At 38.8% G+C, this 20,983-nt stretch overlaps 2 protein-coding genes across 3 annotated transcripts in view; both read right to left on the bottom strand.

The window, feature by feature from the left end:
* immp2l (inner mitochondrial membrane peptidase subunit 2) overlaps nucleotides 1–7,463 on the bottom strand; it is a 152,946-nt gene extending 145,483 nt beyond the window's left edge. Inside the window, exon 1 of the mRNA XM_017690340.2 lies at nucleotides 7,375–7,463. The gene's annotated coding sequence lies outside the window, so the exon portion shown is untranslated. The remainder of the gene's footprint in view (nucleotides 1–7,374) is intronic.
* A 1,726-nt stretch (nucleotides 7,464–9,189) lies between these two features.
* Nucleotides 9,190–20,983, bottom strand: part of dock4 (dedicator of cytokinesis 4) — a 118,699-nt gene continuing 106,905 nt past the window's right edge. For both annotated transcript variants that reach the window (XM_017690341.2, XM_017690342.2), the window contains 9 exons: nucleotides 19,589–19,672; nucleotides 19,355–19,474; nucleotides 18,953–19,080; nucleotides 17,868–17,988; nucleotides 17,619–17,700; nucleotides 15,461–15,585; nucleotides 15,312–15,381; nucleotides 15,146–15,198; nucleotides 9,190–12,737 (listed from right to left, as the gene is read on the bottom strand). In XM_017690341.2, the coding sequence (XP_017545830.1) occupies nucleotides 12,333–12,737; nucleotides 15,146–15,198; nucleotides 15,312–15,381; nucleotides 15,461–15,585; nucleotides 17,619–17,700; nucleotides 17,868–17,988; nucleotides 18,953–19,080; nucleotides 19,355–19,474; nucleotides 19,589–19,672 (1,188 nt within the window). In that variant the 3' untranslated portion in view covers nucleotides 9,190–12,332. The remainder of the gene's footprint in view (nucleotides 12,738–15,145; nucleotides 15,199–15,311; nucleotides 15,382–15,460; nucleotides 15,586–17,618; nucleotides 17,701–17,867; nucleotides 17,989–18,952; nucleotides 19,081–19,354; nucleotides 19,475–19,588; nucleotides 19,673–20,983) is intronic.

Here is a 20,983-nt window from a genome sequence, read left to right as displayed (position 1 = left end):
AAAACTGTTTTTATTGCTTAAAAGGATGCAACACATTTTAACAACACACTTAATACCGTATACAATTCGACTATGTATTTTACATTTCTAATTGAATTTTCAGTAAATAAGTAACTATGAAGAAGATTTGGATATATCCCACTTATCACTAATAAGATCACAAACATGAATAATTCCAGCACAGTTCTGTTATTTTTATTTTTAATTTAAACCTCTGTAAATTTGTATCTCGGATTTGAAAATATTCCATTTATTCTATTGTGTGCACATCAAAGACTTTTACACTTCAAATATGTAAAAACCAGATATATCTGATGTAATTATCAGCACTTTCATAAGGAAATGAGATCACTTCAAATTTGAATTATGATAAGCACTGAAAATGAGCGTGGACCTGAAAGCAACCCGTGCTGGTTCACCTCAGGAGTTGTTATAAGAGCAGATGAAAACTCTGCTCTCCTGAGGAGCCGAGTTGTTCCTACGCTAAAAAAAACCCAATTGGTTAATGATGGAAAAGTCGGGGCAGCAGAGCGGAAAACCAATTCATGCGCATGAACCTAAGATGTCGAGAACTCGTTGGCATTTTATACATCATTTTAAAACAAAACCCATTAGCCAGAGCGACAGCAAATACAGTACGAGAGAAACAATCAGCACAGCCCTGAAGGTTTGACCTGCAGCTTTACAGACGCAGTCTGCTCTAAAGCAGTCTGACGGCTTCAGTCTTCAGACTGTCTCAAAGAGCTGAGTACAAAAATCAGAACAGAGATCTCAAACACTGAACTGCCGAACTGACCAGCTGAACCAAATCCAATACCAACTGCACTTTTGCACACTTTTGTCTGTTTTCTTGCACAGAGGGCCCAAGCATAGCCTAAAGCAGGGTAACATCTTTTAAAATGTAGTTAAACCGATTTAAGCAGAACATTTTCCGTCTCATATTCTCATAGCAACATCATCAGACTGATATTTCTCAAGACTGACCTTGAGACTGACCTTTTTGTACCATAAAAGTAATGTTTTTTTGGTTACACGAGGCTCTTGACGACTTTATCGCTTCACCATTTTGAAGAATATAAAGAGACCACATGGTGGGGTTAGTTTAATACAGTGGTACAGCTAATTTTCCCAAAGGAAACAATGACAGAAGCCTGTATTTCCCAGACATAAAATCAAATCGCTTCATCTTTTTGTAATTTTTTTTTTAATTCACAGATTCATCAATAATATACATGTCCTGTAAATACAAATCTAAAATTTGCCTGTGCCACACTGCCTCTTTTCATGAAGCACATTTATTTTGGATGAATATACAGTTGTGTGTGGCAGTTTGAACACCCCCTGGTCAAATTACTATTGCCAGTTTTCTAAATCAAAGTAATATATATATACACACACACACATGTATATGTGTATATATATATATATATATATATATATATATATATATATACACACATATACATGTGTGTGTGTGTGTGTGTGTGTGTATATATATATATATATATATATATATATATATATATATATATATATATATATATATATATATATATATATATATATATTATATATATATATATATATACATACATACATACATACATACATCACACACACACACACATATACATATACACACACACACACACACACACACACACACACACACACATATGTGTGTGTCATGTCATTTGACCAGGGGCAGCCAAACTTTTGCATATGACTGCGTTTATACGCGTCTAGGTTGGAAAGCTAGTTAAGAGAATATAGAACTGTATTGTATTAACTGTGTTTGCGATTTTGAGCAGGCTTTACAGCAGCTGTTGAAAGCCTGTTGCGGTAAACCCGCCTATGGGGTAAGCTGTAACATTTGCACTTAGGCCGCTTTCAGCTCTTTTGTTAATGGTAGGTGCTCAAAACAAAGGTTTACATTTTCATTTGTAGAGGAGACATCATGTTGTTTATATAGAAATAATCTTGTTCAAATATACTTTTAACTTCTTCTTCTTTCGGCTGCTCCCATTAGGAGTCACCACAGCAGATCTTCTGCCTCCATCTTGCCCTATCCATTGCCTTCCTCTACTACCAAGATATTTGAAGTCATCCACCTTTACGACCTCTACTCCTGGCATCTTCACCTTTCCACCTGCCTCCCTCTCATTCACACACATGTATTCCGTCTTGTCTCTACTGACCTTCATTCCTCTCCTCTCCAGTGCAAACCTCCACCTCTCCAGATTCTCTTCCACCTGCTCTCTACTCTCACCACAGATTACAGTGTCATCTGCAAACATCATGGTCCATGGAGCCCCCTGCCTGACCTCATCTGTCAACCTTTCCATCACCATTGCAAACAAGAAGGGGCTCAAAGTTGATCCCTGATGTAACCCTATCTTCACCTTGAAACCATTTGTCACTCCAACTGCACACCTCACCACTGTCTCACTATCCTCATACATGTCCTGCACCACCATAACATACTTTTCAGCTACACCTGACAGTACCACAGTTCCTGTCTTGGCACCCTATCATATGCCTTCTCTAGATCCCCAGAGACACAATGTAGCTCCTTCTGACCTTCTCTGTACTTCTCTACCAACACTCTCAATGCAAAAATTGCATCTGTTGCTGGGCATGAAACCAAACTGCTGCTCACTGATCTGAACCTCTCGCCTTAGCCTTGCTTCAACAACTCTTTCCCATAACTTCATGGTGTGGCTCATCAACTTTATACCTCTGTAATTACTGCAGCTCTGCACATCACCCTTGTTCTTAAAAATGGGGACCAGTACACTGCTTCTCCACTCATCAGGCATCCTCTCACTCTCCAGGATTTTGTTAAACAACCTGGTTAAAAAGTCCACTGCCTTCTCTCCTAAACATCTCCATACCTCCACAGGTATGTCATCTGGACCAACTGCCTTTCCATTCTTCATCCTTTTTAAAGCACTTCCACCTTACTAATTCTCTGCACTTCCTGATCCACTACCTCTCCCCGTTGTCCTCCTCTCTCTCTCGTTTTCCTCATTCATTAGTTCTTCAAAGTACTCCTTCCATCTACTCAACACTCTCTGTTCACTCTCTATCCTTTATCAGCCTAACCTGCTGTACATCCTTTCCAGCTCTAACTATTTTGCAAAAATCGCATTTTGTTATTTAGCTTTAGCTTTGCTGCAGTGATGCAATGAAAGAAGCACGTTCCCCTTAAGACCTTGTCAATGGACAGTTTAAGAAAGAAAGAAAGAAAGAAAGAAAGAAAGAAAGAAAGAAAGAAAGAAAGAAAGAAACTACACAATATAAACCACTCAACTGAAAGGGTTTTTAGGGAACCAAAGGTTCTCCTATAGCATCACTAAAGAACTTCACCTTTTGAGAACGTAGTTCTACAGTGATGGCCTACATCAGGCGTCCTGTTGCTATTTATGTCAGCTTGCTAAGGAGTTTTCAGTCTCTAATGAGCAAAGTAGTAGGCGAACATGCGAGAGCTAGCACTAACCAGTGCTAAATTTGCTGTGGTGATATTCGGGTAACCCTGCCAAGTGCCATCTGTCAGAGTGTTCTATCAGTAATCCCTTTCCAGAGCCTAGTGTGAAATCTTCCTACTTCATCCCACAGCAACACGGGGGACTTTTCTGTAAATTTCCTTAGATGCTATTTCCGTTAATCTGTCCATGCTAATCAAACCGTACACATTCACATCACGGGCCCACATTCTGAAAGTGGTGGACTGGACTGGCGCCCAACCCGCGTGCTATTAGTCTTGGCGGCGCAGGCTGAGAAACAACATTCCCATTATTTATAGCTTATTCTTGTAACTATAAAAAAACATGTTATCACAAATATCTTCAACAGCTCACAGAAGAGGTATTGTTTGGCATTTACTAATAAGCTCATTTGCATGGCCTTTTCAGGAATTGTTCAGCGAGAAACGCTAACGTTGCTAGCTGTTAATGTTAGCATTATTAGCAAAGAACACCATGCTGTTGAGTGGCTGCTAGCTTTCACTGACTGTTAGCCTTGTTAGTAGCTGCCTTGGCATTTTTAGCAAATAACATCATGTTAATAATTAGCAGTTGCCATCTTTCTCGCATTGTTAGCATGTCAGGCTGAGCTACTCCCTTAAGAACAGATTTCATTACCACACCTCAGAAAATTAGACTTATTTAAAGGGCTGAAGAGCGCAGGGTGGCAACAGCCCAATTTTGCGAATTTAAATGCCTTTGCAGATGGAAACGTAACACGCCACTGCTTCCGTGTGCAATGGTGGCAAATTAGACCCCCCCCCATCTACAGCTCAGTATGAAATGGTGCATGCTAGTACTACATGACAGCAGGAACATGCCCTCTTATCTACATTCAAGCTTCCAATTTGGTGCTCCTGAATCAGTTAAACATTAGCCAGTTAACTGTAAGGGATTTCATGACCTCCAGCATGCGACTACTGCATCACCGTAATGTCTTTTTAACTGTAATGAACGCAGCTGTATTAGTCATGGGTCATTCCATGTCAAATTGTCTGAAGTCAGAGCCTCCAACACCACCTGTTTGTAGTCCTGGGGCCGCTGCAGCAGCAACTACAATTAGGCAGTGTTTCAACAGCTTCAGCAGGGCCGGATTAAGGTCCTCTGGCACCCTGCCCCCACAAACTGTCACACACCACACTTATCCATAATCTAAGACCAGAGAGTTTCTAATAAAGAGGACTGCTATTCAATGTCTTCCTGATAGAGGTGAGCAACATGGCAAAAATCACAATATTTCAAAACATTTTCACAACACATTACATGCATGATGATATTTTGTTCAATAAATTGAAACAGACAAAACGGACCCTGCATACAATCATAATGATTTCATTCAATTTGTTTCGTACAAACTGCACTGCACTAGATCCAATTAAACAGGCCCAATTATGCTTAATTTATAATGAAATACGCAGTTGGTCCGTGTTCTTTAAGTACTGACGATATCCAGGATAAGCTCAGACTAGCTTATTGTGACATTATTTATGATGATTACAATAATATCGTCATTCCGCCCACCCCTACCTATGCACTGGTCAGATGCTAGAGGGCATTCCCGAATGAGTCCAACATAAACTGGTGAAATAAAATGGAGATTTCATGTAAAAATCTTAACCATTTTTATACAGAAAAAACATCTTCATTTTCTCAACATAAAATATCTCAACACTGCAGTCATAGTTTTCAGAGCTTTTAAGTTTCCGTTACAGGAATTTTCTAGCAGTGTCCAAATGCCTGTCTGCAGTATAAAAAGAGGAAGATAATATTATCAGTGAGGTCTGTTTGATTTTCTTTAATAAGATATTTCCTTCTACTTTACACAATTAAAGAAGAATCCCAAATGAATCACTAGAAACATGTTTTTCATTTTTATCTGTTTAGTATCTTTCACCCACATTCATTGAGGACTCGCTCGCAGGTGCCCTCTAGACTTTTTGCAGGCATGTTTTTAAACATAATGTGAGAATCAGAAAGCGGACAGATTTCCTCTCATCCCTGCTAGGACAGTAGTAGTTTTTCTGAAGAATTAATTCTTCCCAAGAGTCTTGAGAGGTTATGAGCTTACTCACAAAGACCCCTAATGTCACAATGCATGTCGAGTAAGATGCCCACACAGACTCTGTCCGCCAAATATACTGCACACTTAATGATGAGGTTTTTTTTAATATTTAGTGCTTATTAGACAGAGACACATTTGGTGTGTGAATGTATTTAAACAAAGATTTGAGAAGTGTTAGATTAACAGATTTTAAACATGTGCACTTTCTGGAGCAATTTTTCATGCCCCTGAACACTGATGGTCCCTGGGCAGCCACCCAGGTCACCCATATGGTAAACCTGGCCATGATCTTCAGTAGTAAATGCATGCAGGGTTTTGCAGCATTAAGGCTTTATTGGATTGTGATAGAGGGAACACATTGCTTTCGTAGGCCACTGGAGATGCTTTGCGAACGCTTACTTTGTCCTTAAACCAATTAAACATCTATTATCGTCATCTTGGGCTGGTTTCCCAGGTCTAGACTGAGTCCAAACCTAAATACTTTTTCAGTGATGAAACTCAAATATAGTGTCAGTCTAGGCTTACAGAGGAATTCCTTCAATTTGTCCAAACTTTCTGCACAACTCAATCATTAAGATGTACGCCAAGAGTGGTTTGATGTGAAATACGCCATTGCAGAGAACAGACTCACACTAATCAGGGATCACAATGTCTACAACACTAACACAGCCATTTTATTTACTATCCAAAACCACCAATGTGTCTTCTGACTTCCATATATAATCCTGATGATGGTCAAATAGCACTAAATCTGGAGAAAAACAACTTTCTTTGGGAACTGTCTCGCTTCTTCACCCTAAATGAAGCTAACAAAACCTTTTTCATCCAAAGGCCTCAGGAAATCAGCCGGTATATTCATAACCATTTCATGTAGTAATTCTTTGATGTAGCTTTTAGGGGCACTAAACTCTTCAGATGTCTGGTTCCTATGACCACCACTATAAACAGGTCTGAGTATGTAAGCAAGCTTCTCTAGACCAGAGCACTTCCCATCAAACTACACTGAATGACTTTGTTTACATCTCAGCAATTTCATTACACAGAAATTTTGAGATATTGTGTAACTTTTTGATGAATTCCTTCTCTAGCACTCACTCTAATAGTGACCCCAAACATGACCCTATCCATAGTGCTGTTGAAAATAAACTTTCTTCAGAAATTTTGTAAAGAATTTGAGCATCTGATTACTGCTGGGCCAGCCTAGACAAGCGCACATCTGAGGCAAATGTAAGAACAAAAACAAACTTGATCTTACACTTAGAGTTGTGTCAACAGTATCGGTCAACCACAATGAGGAAAGAAACCCAAACTTATGTGACTTAATTCAAAGGTTTCCTAAAAGCCACTGATCTGCTAGTTTTACTGATGTGATCCAGTATACAAGGGCATTTAATACCACACTGTCCTCAGAGTGCAGAGCACAGAGCACTTAGCACTGACACTCAAACTGAGACTAATTCCACAAAGAACACTCTACTACCTGGGCACAACGTCTTTTTTAATCCACACGGGAAGAACTTGAGTCTTGTTTATTGACATGCTTTTCTCTGGTGAAGCGCAGAGAAACTCTGAGACTCTGAAACTCAGCTAGCCAGCCTGCTGCTAATATTCCCGGCTAACGCGCTAACATCCTGTGCTTTTAGGCAGCCACTTCATTCATGTAAAGAAGTGTGAAAAAATACAGCCGTAAAATGCCCATTACACATGAACCGTCTGAGAATTTCATCACATTTCACGCTTGAACTTCACCGCTTTCCACACTCGGTCCATTTCACTCATTTCACTCACCTACAGCATGGTCACTCCGCTGATGACGCCACAGCTCTCCGTCTGGGCGCCCGGGTCCTAAAGCCCGCCGGAGTTCTGGGAAGAGTCCCATAGGTTACCAATCCTATGGACCATGCGCATCATTATACACAGTGATAAATAAGTATTTTAAAGGTTTTATTATATTTTTAATATTATTTCATTGCAGCCCCAACTTGATACCACTACATAGCCGCGATAAGGTGAAAGGCTATCAAAATATTTGGCTATAATAAGGCTATGAAATGTAGTTTTAATTCAGGTACTAAACAAGTTTAGCAAGTGTGCTCATGGCCTCCTAGTGTGTATGTGGTGTTTCACTCCACGGAGGGGTTAAATGGGGAAGTGAAATTTCCCCTTTGTGGGACTAATAAGGGTCACTTAATCTAAAGCTGTGCTGGATTGAAGTTATTTACTAATCTAATTTACAAAGTATAAGGAAGGAAGGACAAGTCAGAAAACTGGGCTGTGAGTGGAAATGAGTGATGATAAATGGACTTTGTCCATGTTGTCCAGTACTCTGCTTAAACATCCATGGGCCGCCTGGAAAATGCTGAGCAAAACGCCAGTGGACCGCCAGCTTTGCTATTAGCGGCCCAACAGTGGCCCACTATCCTCTTGCTTTTAAAAAGTACACCAGACGATTTATGCTAGCAGGGAGTTTGGATGCAGGATCAATTTCGGCAGAAGAACTGCCGAGAACTCACTGTGACATAACATTTTCCTTTTCTAATCTAAAAAACGGCAGACAACGCTGTTTATAAACCACAGCAATGACGTACTTTAAAAGGCTCAACCTGTCAGACCTCAACGTCCAGGTTGCTGCATTCAGACTGTTACCAAGCTAAAGGCTACAGCTAGCCTCAGAAAAATAAAGGCACTACATTACATTACCAACACTTATCCAGACAGGGCAGTTTTTCACCAGATGTATATATGTTATGTTCACACTTCCTATAAAAATGCTTTGCATTACAAAGTTTGCATGGCTAGCTAATTAGCCCACTGAGGCTAACCTGGCTGAGGGTGAGTGGATGCTGATTGAATAATCCACTCCGGCCTGTTCCCTCCACCCTTTATAAAAACTTCCTGCAGAAAACAGTATAGACCAGCATGGCTATGCGTGGTCATCAGCGAAAACAGCTTTGTTGTGGAGCTGTTATACTGGTCAGCAGAAATAAAAGTTATAATGCTGATCACCTGCAAAGCCAGCATGTTTTGGTTTAGATGCTGTTATGCTGGGCCTTGCTGGGTGACCCGTTTAACCAGCACCAGACCAGGGTTTGCAAGTGGTCACTGCACACATTATAGCGTTGAGTTGAGTTGCTGAGGGCATATTTAAAAAGACCTGAAACCAGATACCTCTTATATATTTAATACCACAGAATTAAAGTCTAGTTTGGATTATCAACAGCTGAATATGGATTAAAATATTAAAGATAGATAAGGTGATACATAGCAACTCCAAGGGGTATGAAAAGGGGTGATATCAGTTTTTCAAGGGTTGGCGATTTTTGGCTCTTTTTTGACTGGGGGGACGGCAGCCCCTTGCCTATCCATTCAAATCAAGCCCTGCCTTTAACACATGACTCAACTCACAAAGGACTTGGACAGCTGAGTGCATATAATATCAGTGCATGTGGACTAGAGGATTGCAGCTGCCTTATCTCTTCCAAGTCTTGCAATTATTAGATTCATTATAATGATTAGATTCATTATAACTAATTATTATTATTTATCATCTAATAATTCTAAACACTATTTATGTGGTGATTTTTTAAATGTGAAAACACTCAGTACATCAACCAATCTTTATTCATTAATGGCTAATATTCAACATTTACAAATAAAAATTTTCATTGCAACATTCAAAGCTATGAACTGGTTACATTTTTCATATAAACACAGTTTGTACAAAATCTGTAACACAGGCTATATGGAATACTTTCATCCCATTGTATGATATAAAGTACAACTTTACAGGTTCAAAAAATTGAACAAAAAAACAAAACAAAAAAAGTCAAACCTAATCTATACAAAAGGTGAGACAAAGTGGGAGAAATATTACAAGAATTCTAGTTGGCTTTCTAAAACTGTTCACTAGGCAATCCATTAAACATTATAAAATGTGATTGCCTAAAATGAGCAACTTTTATGGCATAGGCGTATGTGAACACAACTGCAACACTGTTAATAAAATAGTTCACACAAGCGAGTTACTAATGGCCACCATTTACAAATTCATTAGTTCTCAAGCCCGAGTTCATCTGAGTTACTTCTACTGGGGTTCGAAGTTCAAATACTCTCACGCTTTCTTTATCAAGATTTAAAACTGTGCTTATTCACAACACATTTCAGAAAACTTTCCATGATGTGAAACAATTTCAAACTATGCAAAGGCCTACATTAGCTAATTTAGGATAGTGTTCTTTATGGTGCAACTTCAGATAATATTAGTATTTAGAATTTATATTCACTGAATGAATATGTTCAACAAGCTACTACTTCATCTATTTTTCTACTTACCCAGACTCAATTCAGATACCATCACTATTTAGTGTTCCAAGCCTAGAATAAAGGATTTAAAGTCGAAGTGAATATATTTGCGAGTGAAACACGGGATCAGGGTCTCTGCTGGCAGAGCTTTTGCTCTCAACAAGCAAGTCTGGTGGGGGTGGTGGACATGATATTACTGGTTAATATTATTTTGCCCCGTCCACTGGTGCATGGTGATGTCATCAAAAATCAGAAGAGGTTTAAGTCTTTACATTTGGAAGATAACAGTAAACATGAATTTTGTCTTTTAAATGATATGATCTGAGGAATCATGCTTAATATGGCCAAGGACAGAAACTAACAAGGTAAAACAGATCAATTTTCAAGTTCTCTGCAGGATCAGCTAGCTATGTCTACTAAAAAGCAGATTAAAAGTCTCTTTGTTAAAACATAAAAAAAATGTCAAATGTTAAATTTGATGTATATTAAATTGTTAAATGTGTTACTGTAGAGATTTCTTTTTCTGGATTTCTTTTCTCTTAATGGGTAGAAAGATTAGCATGTCTTCACCAATAACACTATAGTTAGTAGCAGTAGCAACTATTCATTTACCACATATTTAGAAACTGAGGTATCAACGTACAACCCTTTCAGTAAGTAGAAAAAGCTCTATGCTAAACAATAGCAAGAAATATTTAATTCAAACCTGTGCAAAGATCTGATTTTGCAGGTCGGCAGTGAAACAGCTATTAGTTATTTCTAATTTGTTTTTTTTTGCTGTATCATGACAAGTTATATATTTTAGAAATAATTGCTCCCTTTCCAAACAATGCAAACTCACTTGGGGACACTTTAAAACCAGTAAATGTTAGTATATCTTTTGGTAGGAATGTCAGTTATTGATAAAGATCTATTAGGAATGTCCTGTGTTAAGAAAAAATGATTAAGGAAAAAAAAATGATGACCAGATACACACATTTGATAAAAAAACAAAAAACTAAAACCTGTCTCAACAATGAATATACATTCTTTAAGAAAATCACAGTTATAAATAAAAAAACAATTACAGTATTCTTTAAATTTTGTGTTTGCCATGCATGGCCCCAAACTGAGGTGTTTTTGGCAGTCAAAACTGATTTAAATGTACAGAAACAGTTTTGTGCATGCCAACCTGAAAGTACAAACCAAGACAGCTCTACACTTAGCTTAGCATGAGGCTACGCTTTCTATATTGTTTCTACCAAAAAAGCTGACTTCTCCACATTGGTCATTGAATTTGTATGACAGGTTTACCTAATTCTGAGAAGTGAGCAGTACAGTATACAGCATTTGACATCTCTGAAATGGGAAAAGAAGCCCATCTGAGGAGACCTTGCCTTAAACCTGGAGGGCCTTTTTGTGCTACGAACATCACTCTTGAGGAAACTACACTGGTTATATTGCTTGATGCTGTACATGCCTCATGCTATCTTAGTCTATGCCTCAGCACACTGTATAAAAAGCACATTGTCAAGCACAAGCATTCACGCTTACGCGAGTTAAGCTTCCCTAACTACTCTCACCCACAGAAATGTTAATACCGCTTGTATCTTTGGCACAATACTTGGAGACCACACAATTTCATTACATGGCACAATTAACGGTCAGGCAGGTTCGGCAGATACAAGGCTACATTAGAAAGAAACACTAAGAAATATGTAGCACCTTTCAGCCATTCCAGAAAGTACAAAGCAGTTAAAACAAAAGTTGCAGGTCTAGCTGCACATCTTTGTCCATGTAAGGCCTAAAAACTGTGCCGTCGTGTTTGGTGAATATGTACAGATATGGGATTTGTACATCTATCAAAAATACCTTGCTAGCAATATGCCTCGGAACGTTGCTCTACGTGGGATGTGGACCTGCCAGATCTAAAGATTTAACTGTAAACTATATGCCCTTTTAAGATTATAATTCTAATCTCTTCATGGCTATTCTTGTACGTCGGTATCATCAGCCAAGTATATATATTAATGGAAAATATGCCAAAATTTAAAGCCCTGAGTCAATTCAATTTCAGCTGCAATTACTGATCACGATACATTTACTGAATTTGAATTGAACCAGACCCAAAACAATGGCGTAAAAAGCCATCCACCAAAAGCAGTGATAATGGTTAAAAAAAAAAAAAACAAACAAACAAAAAAAAAAACACACACACACACACACAGCAGTACATCTGCAAACATAAAAGCTAAAAGGCCTTTTCTTTTAACACATGCCCACAAGAAGACTGCCACTACAATAGAAACAGTTATATTCCGTTTTAGGTAATAGAAAAAAATAAAACTGCATCTATAAAAAGTAATCCTGCTTTCCGTCAAATAACCCATGGTAAGAGTTTATAGGTTTTGTGGAATTCTACTGCTGCTTCTGTGGTGTCTGTTGCCCTTTAATTCACCCAAAGCCTAAAGCTGGGACACTTTCCTGGGGGTCAGTCTGTGTCTGGGCTCTGAGTGGATCCTCTGCGTGCGGCTAAGCTGCGGTTTGGTGGGCAGGTTCGGGTTGTCCGCGCTGGGAGGGACTGAAAGGCTGTGGGGGAGGGGCGTGGCCCGCCGAGGGTTGTTCCGTTCATAGACGCTGTACGGAGGTGGGGTTTTACTGCCTCGGCGGACAGGGTTATCTAATGGGGTAGCAGGAGGCAGGGGTGGCTCAGCCGGGGGCAGCTCAATCCCGCAGGTTTCAGACACGCTGCAGCGGCTCAGCGAGGAGATCCCACTGCTGTAGCTGCCGGAGCGGGCTGGAGAGTGGGATGCCAGACTGCCCACAGGCAAGCAGTCAGTGGGGGACGGGGTCAAGGGAGGAGCCGTGGTCTACAAAGAGAACGGGATGGATATTACTGGACATGGAAAAAGATTATGAATAGCAAAGACTGTAAAGATACATTCATGAATTCTACGTATAAAGAGACAATTTTGCTGTGAATATTCAAAGTCAAAGTCACTTTTCTGAGCATTTATAAAAGTGTCAATGCAGAGCACATCATTAATCTAAATAAATAAGTACATATATAAGTAGGTAAGTACAGTACTGTACAAAGTCTTAGGCACCCAATACACATTTTCAAAGTCTGTTTATTTGTGTAGCGTGAGTTTACTTGCTGAGAATGGTGTTAATATTTGAATAAGCTAAATTTATATAATAATTATTAATTAATCTCTCTCTCTCTCTCTCTCTCTCTCTCTCTCTATATATATATATATATATATATATATATATATATATATATATATATATATATATATATATATATATATATATATATGTGTGTGTGTGTGTGTGTGTGTGTGTATTATATATAAATAATAGTGATTTTCTGGATGTTAGTGTGTTTGTTTAACCATTTTCAAGCCTCTCCTCGAGGAAGTCCAGTATTATATGTAGTTAAAAAGCAACTCCTGGTTTGACCAATCAGTGCTTCAGTAAACTGTGCTCACGATGTAATTGATGATATTAACAAGTCTCTGTAGTTGCTGTGAAGGTGTCTAGGAAAAATATGGACCCAAGAAATTCTTGTTACTTTTTAATGTTTTAATGTTTATTTGAATTATGAATATGGCTTTACTCTAATGTATATTGTGATAAACTCACTGCTCAGGTAAATTGTTTAAAAATGTACTTAGACACCTAAAACCTCCGCTCAGTACTGTATGTATAGACACTATCCAAAGAAAATACGTATCTCCAACACTGTAACTTTACAGGACAAAGGTAAAGCCTTTGAAAACCTTCTTAAATCTGAATGTAAGTTAATGTAAAGATATTTTATTCCAAGTGACTCTATTGGGCCATTCATCATTAAAAGTTTCATACAGTGTAAAGGACAGGTGTTTTAATGAAGTAGAACACTGTAAAAAAAAATCACTTATTCATGTTTAGTAAGCTGGAAATACCCACAAGGGGGGAGCTGTTTGCCTCAAGCTTTTACATGCATCATTGAAGGGAAGAAAACCGACATGATCCCACTCCAACATTATCTCATGAATGCCCTTGTGTTTGCTTAAACTACATTACATGGCCAAAAGTATGTGGACACCCCTCCAAATTATTGAATTCATGTCCTCCTGCCATACTATTGCTAAAAGGTGAACATATTAAGCACATAGCCATTCAGTCACTATAGATAAACACAGGCATTAGAATGGGTCATACTGAGGAGCTCAGTGACTTTAAATGAGACACTGTCATGCCACTTTTGCCACAAGTCAGTTTGTGAAATTTCTTCCCTGCTGGATCTGCCCCTGTGTTGCATCACTCACTACAGAGTTCCACACTGTCTCTGGAAGCAAAATCATCTCAAGAGCTGTGCATCAGGAGCTTCATGAACTGGGTTTTCATAGCCCAGCAGCTGCAAACAAGCGTTAGATAATGTGTAAATCACTGGATGCCATCACTGGTCTCTGGAGCAGTGGAAACGAAAGTGGAAACTCTGGAGTGATGCATCATGCTTCACTATCTGGCAGACTGATGAACACATCTGAGTTTGGGGGATGCCAGGAGAACGTGACCTACCGGAATGCATGGTGCCAACAGAGAAGTTTGGTGGAGGAGGGATAATGGGCTTGGGCTCATCAGGTTTTGGGCTTGGCTCCTTACTTCAGAGAATGGTAATGTTAATGCTACAGCATACAAAGATATTTTAGACAAGTACATGCTTCCAGCTTTGTGGCAACAGTTTGGGGAAGACCATTTTCTATTTCAGCACAAAGTGAGGTCCTTGTTAGCCTTGTTAAGCGTTCTTGTCCAACATCAGCGCCTGAACTCTGAATGGGCACAGAAGCAGTCCAAAATCTTGTGGAAAGCCCTCCCAGAACAGAGGAGGCTGTCATAGCCGCAAAGTGGGGGCAGCTCCATATTAATGTTTTTGGAATGGTATGTCGAACAAGCTCATGTAGGTGTGATGTCAGGTGTCCACACACTTTAGGTCATATAGTGTAGGTGAAGTAAAAGATCCAAACACATATTCAAACAAACCCTGAGTATGTATGCAAACACAGGGTGCATTCAAAGCTACTGCCATCACAGTACATCACAGTTTATTAGTATAGGATATTTCAGCTAGGCTGTGCAGATGACTAAAGGCAAAAAAGCAGTAAGAGCAATGCATCAGTCAGACAGTGTGTCCTTATTTTATGGTGAATAGGCTATAAAAACGTGTTAAAAATTTGTTTTGCAGCATCTCTAAGAGAGGAACAGAGCTCGGTGTGAGACAGATGCCTACCTTTTGAGGAGATCTTGCAGTTGGCATGGGAGACAGAGACCTTATATTCTTGCCTAAAGGTGTTGTTCACACACACAAACAGAGATAGGCAACACGAATGCGCATCACATGTCAGGTAGTACATGTGTAATATGATGTGTTGGAAAGTAACAGTAAACAGCCATACCTGTCTCTGTGCTGGGGAGATTGGCTTCAGGTCGTGGCAGACTAGTGTCGATCTGGAATGGCATCATCCTCTGCAAGTGAGAAACAGAAACAGTTCACATCACATATCACATACCTCACTAATTCTCAATTCTCAAGCCCACGGCTCACCTGCGTAGGGTCCAGCGGGCTGGGAAACATGCCACTGCACAGTCTGTCTCTGGGGGACAGGCACGCATTCTCTCTGCTGTGCTTATGTTTGTCTGATGGCAGCGGAGATGACGATGGAAGAGAATCTGAGGTTAAGAGGGTCAGTATTAAAAAAGCAGGCAAAAAAGACCAAGTAACAAACATCATCTCAGTCATTAATCACAGAGCATCCTCTAGATATATACTGCGATGACTGCAGTATTTATTACTGTTTATTACTGTTTAACAGTATTTACTGCAGCATAACATAAAGCCAAACTACACGCATGAAAGAACTTGACATCTTATTTAAAGATTTAGATAATACACAAGATTTGATATCACTTTACTGAAGGTCAGTGTTCATAAGATTACACTGGACCACCTTATGCTTGTCATGTCAACTGACAGTCCTGTATACACATTAGAAACAGACATATGTATAAAGGCTTATTGCAACAAGCATCAGTTTTCACAACACTTTATGGGGTGAAACAACATAGAAATTGACAAAAGCAGGTATTATGACCACCAACATTTGCTAAATTAATGTTGATTCGTGTTTATGTAGGTGTACACTCTTAAAAAAGATGGTTCTATATAGAACACTGAACACCCTAGGAAACCTCTGCGTGATTAAAGGGTTCTTCAGATTGATAGAGAATGTGTTGCAGATGGTTCTATATATAAAGCCTTTTTGAAAAGGGTTCTATATAGCACCAAAAAGGGTTCCACTATTGTTACAAGCCAAAGAACAAACGTAGCAAAAAGAAACCTTATAGGTGTTATGCAGCCTTACGAATGCAGACCCTCTGTAAAGTGTTGCCCTGAGATTTTATATAGACTTTTCTACTAATTATTTCAAACTGTCCCACAGTAAAAATACTTTTTTTAAACAATTATGTAAGTGTGTATTTGCAAGAATTATGTTATGATATATTTAAACCCAAGGCATTATTGAGATGGCAATAATCGAAATGTATATAAAATCATCATTAATATAACCCCTTTCAATCTGTGAAAAGAATACATTTTAAATAAAATATTAAATGATTTTTTTTCCAGTATTGAGAGCTTTGATTTCTTTTAACGTGAAGTTAAAAGTTTTAGATTTATCATAAACTTACATTTTTATAATTAAAAAAACACTAAATGCTCTCCAATGTTTTCATGTCACTACCAAAATAGTTTATGTCCACTGGCGTAGCCTTATTTTAGCCACACCCCTGCATTGCAGAGCAGTGGTGAGCAGGTGAGCAGTTAGATCCCATTGTTATGAAGTAAATGTGTCCCAAAGTCTGAAAGCCAGTCTGGATTATTAAGAACTGTTACTACTGAAAAATGTTTTCTGCAATTCTGTAAATTTTTTTTGCATTTCAACGAAAAATATTATGACTTTATGTGCGTACAACTGGTCGAAGCTGTTTTTTCTAGTCATGTACTGGCTTTTGAGTTTTGCTCAAAATAAGCTAAAATTGTGACTACCAAAGCAGTCACTACCACAACCATTGCTAAAGTTTGAGAGAAAATGGAATATTCAATAATTTGTTTTAATAAATTTTGCATAATTAAGGTATGGGGTCACTCAAAGCAAAATGATTTTGGTCAGTTAAAAGTTAAAATGTGTTTTTTCCTCTGACTTTGAACCAATTTGGTAGAATAACCCATATACTGTATATTTCAACTGCACATGACTCAACATGAACTTGTTCATATCATGATGAACAATTAATGATCTAATCTGACCTTCTGAACCATCCGCAGCAGCACAGGTAGAAGCTCAGCTGCCTGTAGGCTGAATGCTGCTATGAACCTGTGATCTGTGACTGCAGTCCTTTCGTTCAAATGCAGCTTTTAAATGGCTTTTAAAGCAATACCTTCAGCACCGTTCGCAGAGTGAAGTACAGTCTATATACAGTACAGGTGATCAAGATCTTTTTATTTATTTATTCATTTTTATGCTTATCTGCCAATTAATGATATCTGACATGGCACTGAAGTAAATAACGTAAAATATGTGCAAAAAGCTTAATATCCATGTGGTGCTCCAATACTCAAATGCGTAGCAAGTAGGACTACTGCTCAAACTGAAGCTAAATGGAGAGCACTTTTTAGGAGCTGCCCACCCACATGCGCTTACCTCTATTGCTTGAGGGCGCTGAGCTGGTCACATTGTGAGAACCGGAGTGGTTGGAGCTGAGGCTTGAGGTAGATGGACTCGGCTGCCAACATGATGAGAATGACAAGACCAGCCTAATCAATAAACCTCTCAGAGATAAGCACTGTTTATGCTGCTATTCTATAAGTTATGTTGAAAAAGTCAAAGGAGCTGAATTTAAAATCGTAGATGTGTTTGAAAGATTAGAAGCGTAACTACAGCGCCACAAACCTGCATGTTAAAGACTTCATCCGAGCTCTCTGATTGGCCGGTGATGTTGCTGACGTCGTTGGAGGCTTGTGATGACAGTGAGGAGGAGGAGTAGCGATTGACAGCCGGGTAACTGAGGGGGCTAACACAACAGAAAGACAAAAGCAACAACTTATTTTTCAACGGAATGAGATAATTTCACTAAATTGATTCATGAATAAAACAAGTCTAAACACAGGTTGAATAATATTTTAATAGTCAACTCACTCTCATTGACAACATTTATAATGGATATAACTTTTTGATAAGGAGAAAAAAATAGGGAAAAATGAAGGTTCTATACATCCACACAATGCCATACCCATGTTTGTGAATAGAAAAGGAGATATTTTATTATGATTTTAATTGGATGAAATGTTCTGTGACTTATTTGCATTTTTGCAATTTTTATTTGTCAGTAATTGACATCAAACAATTGGAAAATGCAAACAAATAGAAAAGTTGGAAGTGCTGACTCAAACCTGGCAACACAGAATGTAAGTAAATGTGTAGAATAGTATCCTTATGTAATTAATTAGGCAATTATTTAAGCAATTATTATGGCAGTCAAATGATTCAAGTAATTTACTGTGATACACTGCATCATATTGTGTTCAATTAATAATAATGAATAATCATGGTTAATCACACTTGATCTAACTTGATGCTAAAGAAAGATTTTTTCCATTGTAAATGCTGTTCATTTTGTTATAGCTATATTAGTGGACAAATTAAGTTGCATGAGAACGCATTTATTACATTCAATAATTCAATAACATTATTTTCTGTCCAGTTATGGACAGATGTCCAGTGAGAGTAACGGAGGCTGCATGTTCCAACTAAGGAGAGTAAATACAATATTATTGGTTGAAACATGCAGCCACTGTTGCTCTCTCTAGATATCTACTCTATGCCTATATTCTCTCACTCGTTCATGCAGTTTGTGGATTAGTATCATGGTGGAGGCTCTAGAGGGGAACTCTAGATGCTTAAGCACTGTTAAGTGTAGTCTACCAAAGGCACCGAATGCATCACTTTATACATAAGCTGCAGTGCTAATCACAGACCTGCGTCTCGCCACTATTCGGCCTCCTTCTGGACTGATCGCGTTTGGGACGGGGGTCCTGCAGGTGCGAGGACTGCCATTGGCAAAATGCAGTGGACTGACACGCACATATGCAGGAAACTCCTGCGACTGGAATGAGAAAAAATAGATATTACTGACTCAAAGTACAACTTCATAAAGATCCTGTATCTCATCAATTATCATATATGCCCACTTTATTTGAAGGCCCAACTGTCTAACTCTTTTGGGACCGTAAATGTAAATTGTCTGTAGTTATATCCCTATAATGTGGATCTTTAAGGTAGGTATTTCTAATGAAGTGGCCACTGAGTGAAAGTACAAGGAAGAGGTCTCTACTAAAGCAAATATAAGCATATCCAATGTCCCGACTCATTGGACTGACCTGTATGCCCAGACTGGATCGCATCACATGAAACTGGTCAACAAGCTTTTTGTGCAGTGGACGCATATCTTGCGGAACAAACTTCTCGTGCACAGCCAAGCCGTACTCCAGAATATGTGCCTGCAGTATAAAGAGGAGATATGTTTTTATATCTAAAACTGACAACATCAAATCAAATGCAAACTTGGCTGAGCACCTTGCTGTATAGAAAGGGTTTTGTGTAGCAAACATTACCTGCTCAAACATGAGCTCACGGAGACGTGTGATCTTATCTCCATCCTCAGGGTGACTGGAAATGTAATCTTTCGCAAAGAAAGCCTGCAACAAAATATACCCAGAAATGAACGTCTGCAAAGACACTTGAAGGAAAAATCTAATGCACATAGTTTTCCACTTACACCAGATGTAATCAGCCAGCCAAGACATGTTTAGTGCTGAAATGCTAACAATGCTAACAAATGCTAGAAGTCAATAGTCTCCCAAATCTCTTCCATGAATACATCCCACCCCAACCAGCTCAAACAGCATTCATGTCTTCATTAAGGTCTAGCATAAGTGTGGATGTGATTTAGGAGACAGTATGACTTAGAACAGGTGTAGTGCTGAGTTCTGCCTCCCAAACAAAATCTGACTCCTTTTTACATTCAAGAGCATCACAGGCATATGAAGTCTAGATTACTTCCGTGATTTCTGGTGTTTCTATCTTCAGTTTGAAAATTTACAATTAAATTATTGATGAAATCGTGAACATAATCTGTGGTGTCCATATGCCTGGGTGAAGGGAAGCTTCATACTGTGCTGTCAACCACTTTGACAAGTCTGTACAACCTTACTGTACAGCTGGATGTGGTTTGTGAGAAGTTGTAGAGATGTATTTACAGAAAAGGTTTGGGTGACTATTGACTTCCAGTGTCTGTTGACAATGACAGGTTCATAGCGCTAGTTTGAAAATAAAAGCAAAGACCTCTAGTCAGAGGTTTCAAACCATTCTTTTAAAATAAGCACTCTGTGTCTAATGGGAACTGTGTTATGAATGAGTGACAGAAAGTCCATACAGAGACTATATTCTTTGTAATATTTTTAATACAAATAATGCTGTTGTTGCAGCGCTAATAGCGTCTCAGCCCAGCAACTATCAGCAGATCTGTAACTCTCTGCACTTTCGCAGTGCATGCTAGGCTTTCGGAGGATCCCTGCCGATAACTCTTCCCTTTTAATTGCCTCTGTGGCACCAGCCCATAAAAAGCCTAACATGCAGTTGCCTGGCAACTGTCTAATACTCCTATAGAGTGAGAGGGTAAAGTATAGTCATTAAATATCCACTGCATGCTTTCTACAGGCTTTGCCTGCAAGTAGCAAACACAGTCCACACTTTCATCCATTTAACTGGTGGAGAGCTTGACCAGCAAGAGAGATAAAATGCTCTTTTGTGTCAAACAGGTGCAAAATATGTAATATAACCTGAACAAGCTAGCATGGCTCTAAAGGTGGTTTCTTGATAGCTGGTAGTATAATGTTAGTATAATCCACAAAGTCTATGTGATGTCTAATTTTAAATCAGAGAAACAGTGGGCTAGACACAGGGCTGCAGAGCAGTTCTGAACAATTGAGTTAACATGTAATGCAGGT

The sequence above is a fragment of the Pygocentrus nattereri genome, chromosome 8 (assembly GCF_015220715.1).
Source record: "Pygocentrus nattereri isolate fPygNat1 chromosome 8, fPygNat1.pri, whole genome shotgun sequence".
Classification (NCBI taxonomy): domain Eukaryota; kingdom Metazoa; phylum Chordata; class Actinopteri; order Characiformes; family Serrasalmidae; genus Pygocentrus; species Pygocentrus nattereri.
This window is presented reverse-complemented; position numbering and strand designations above follow the sequence as displayed.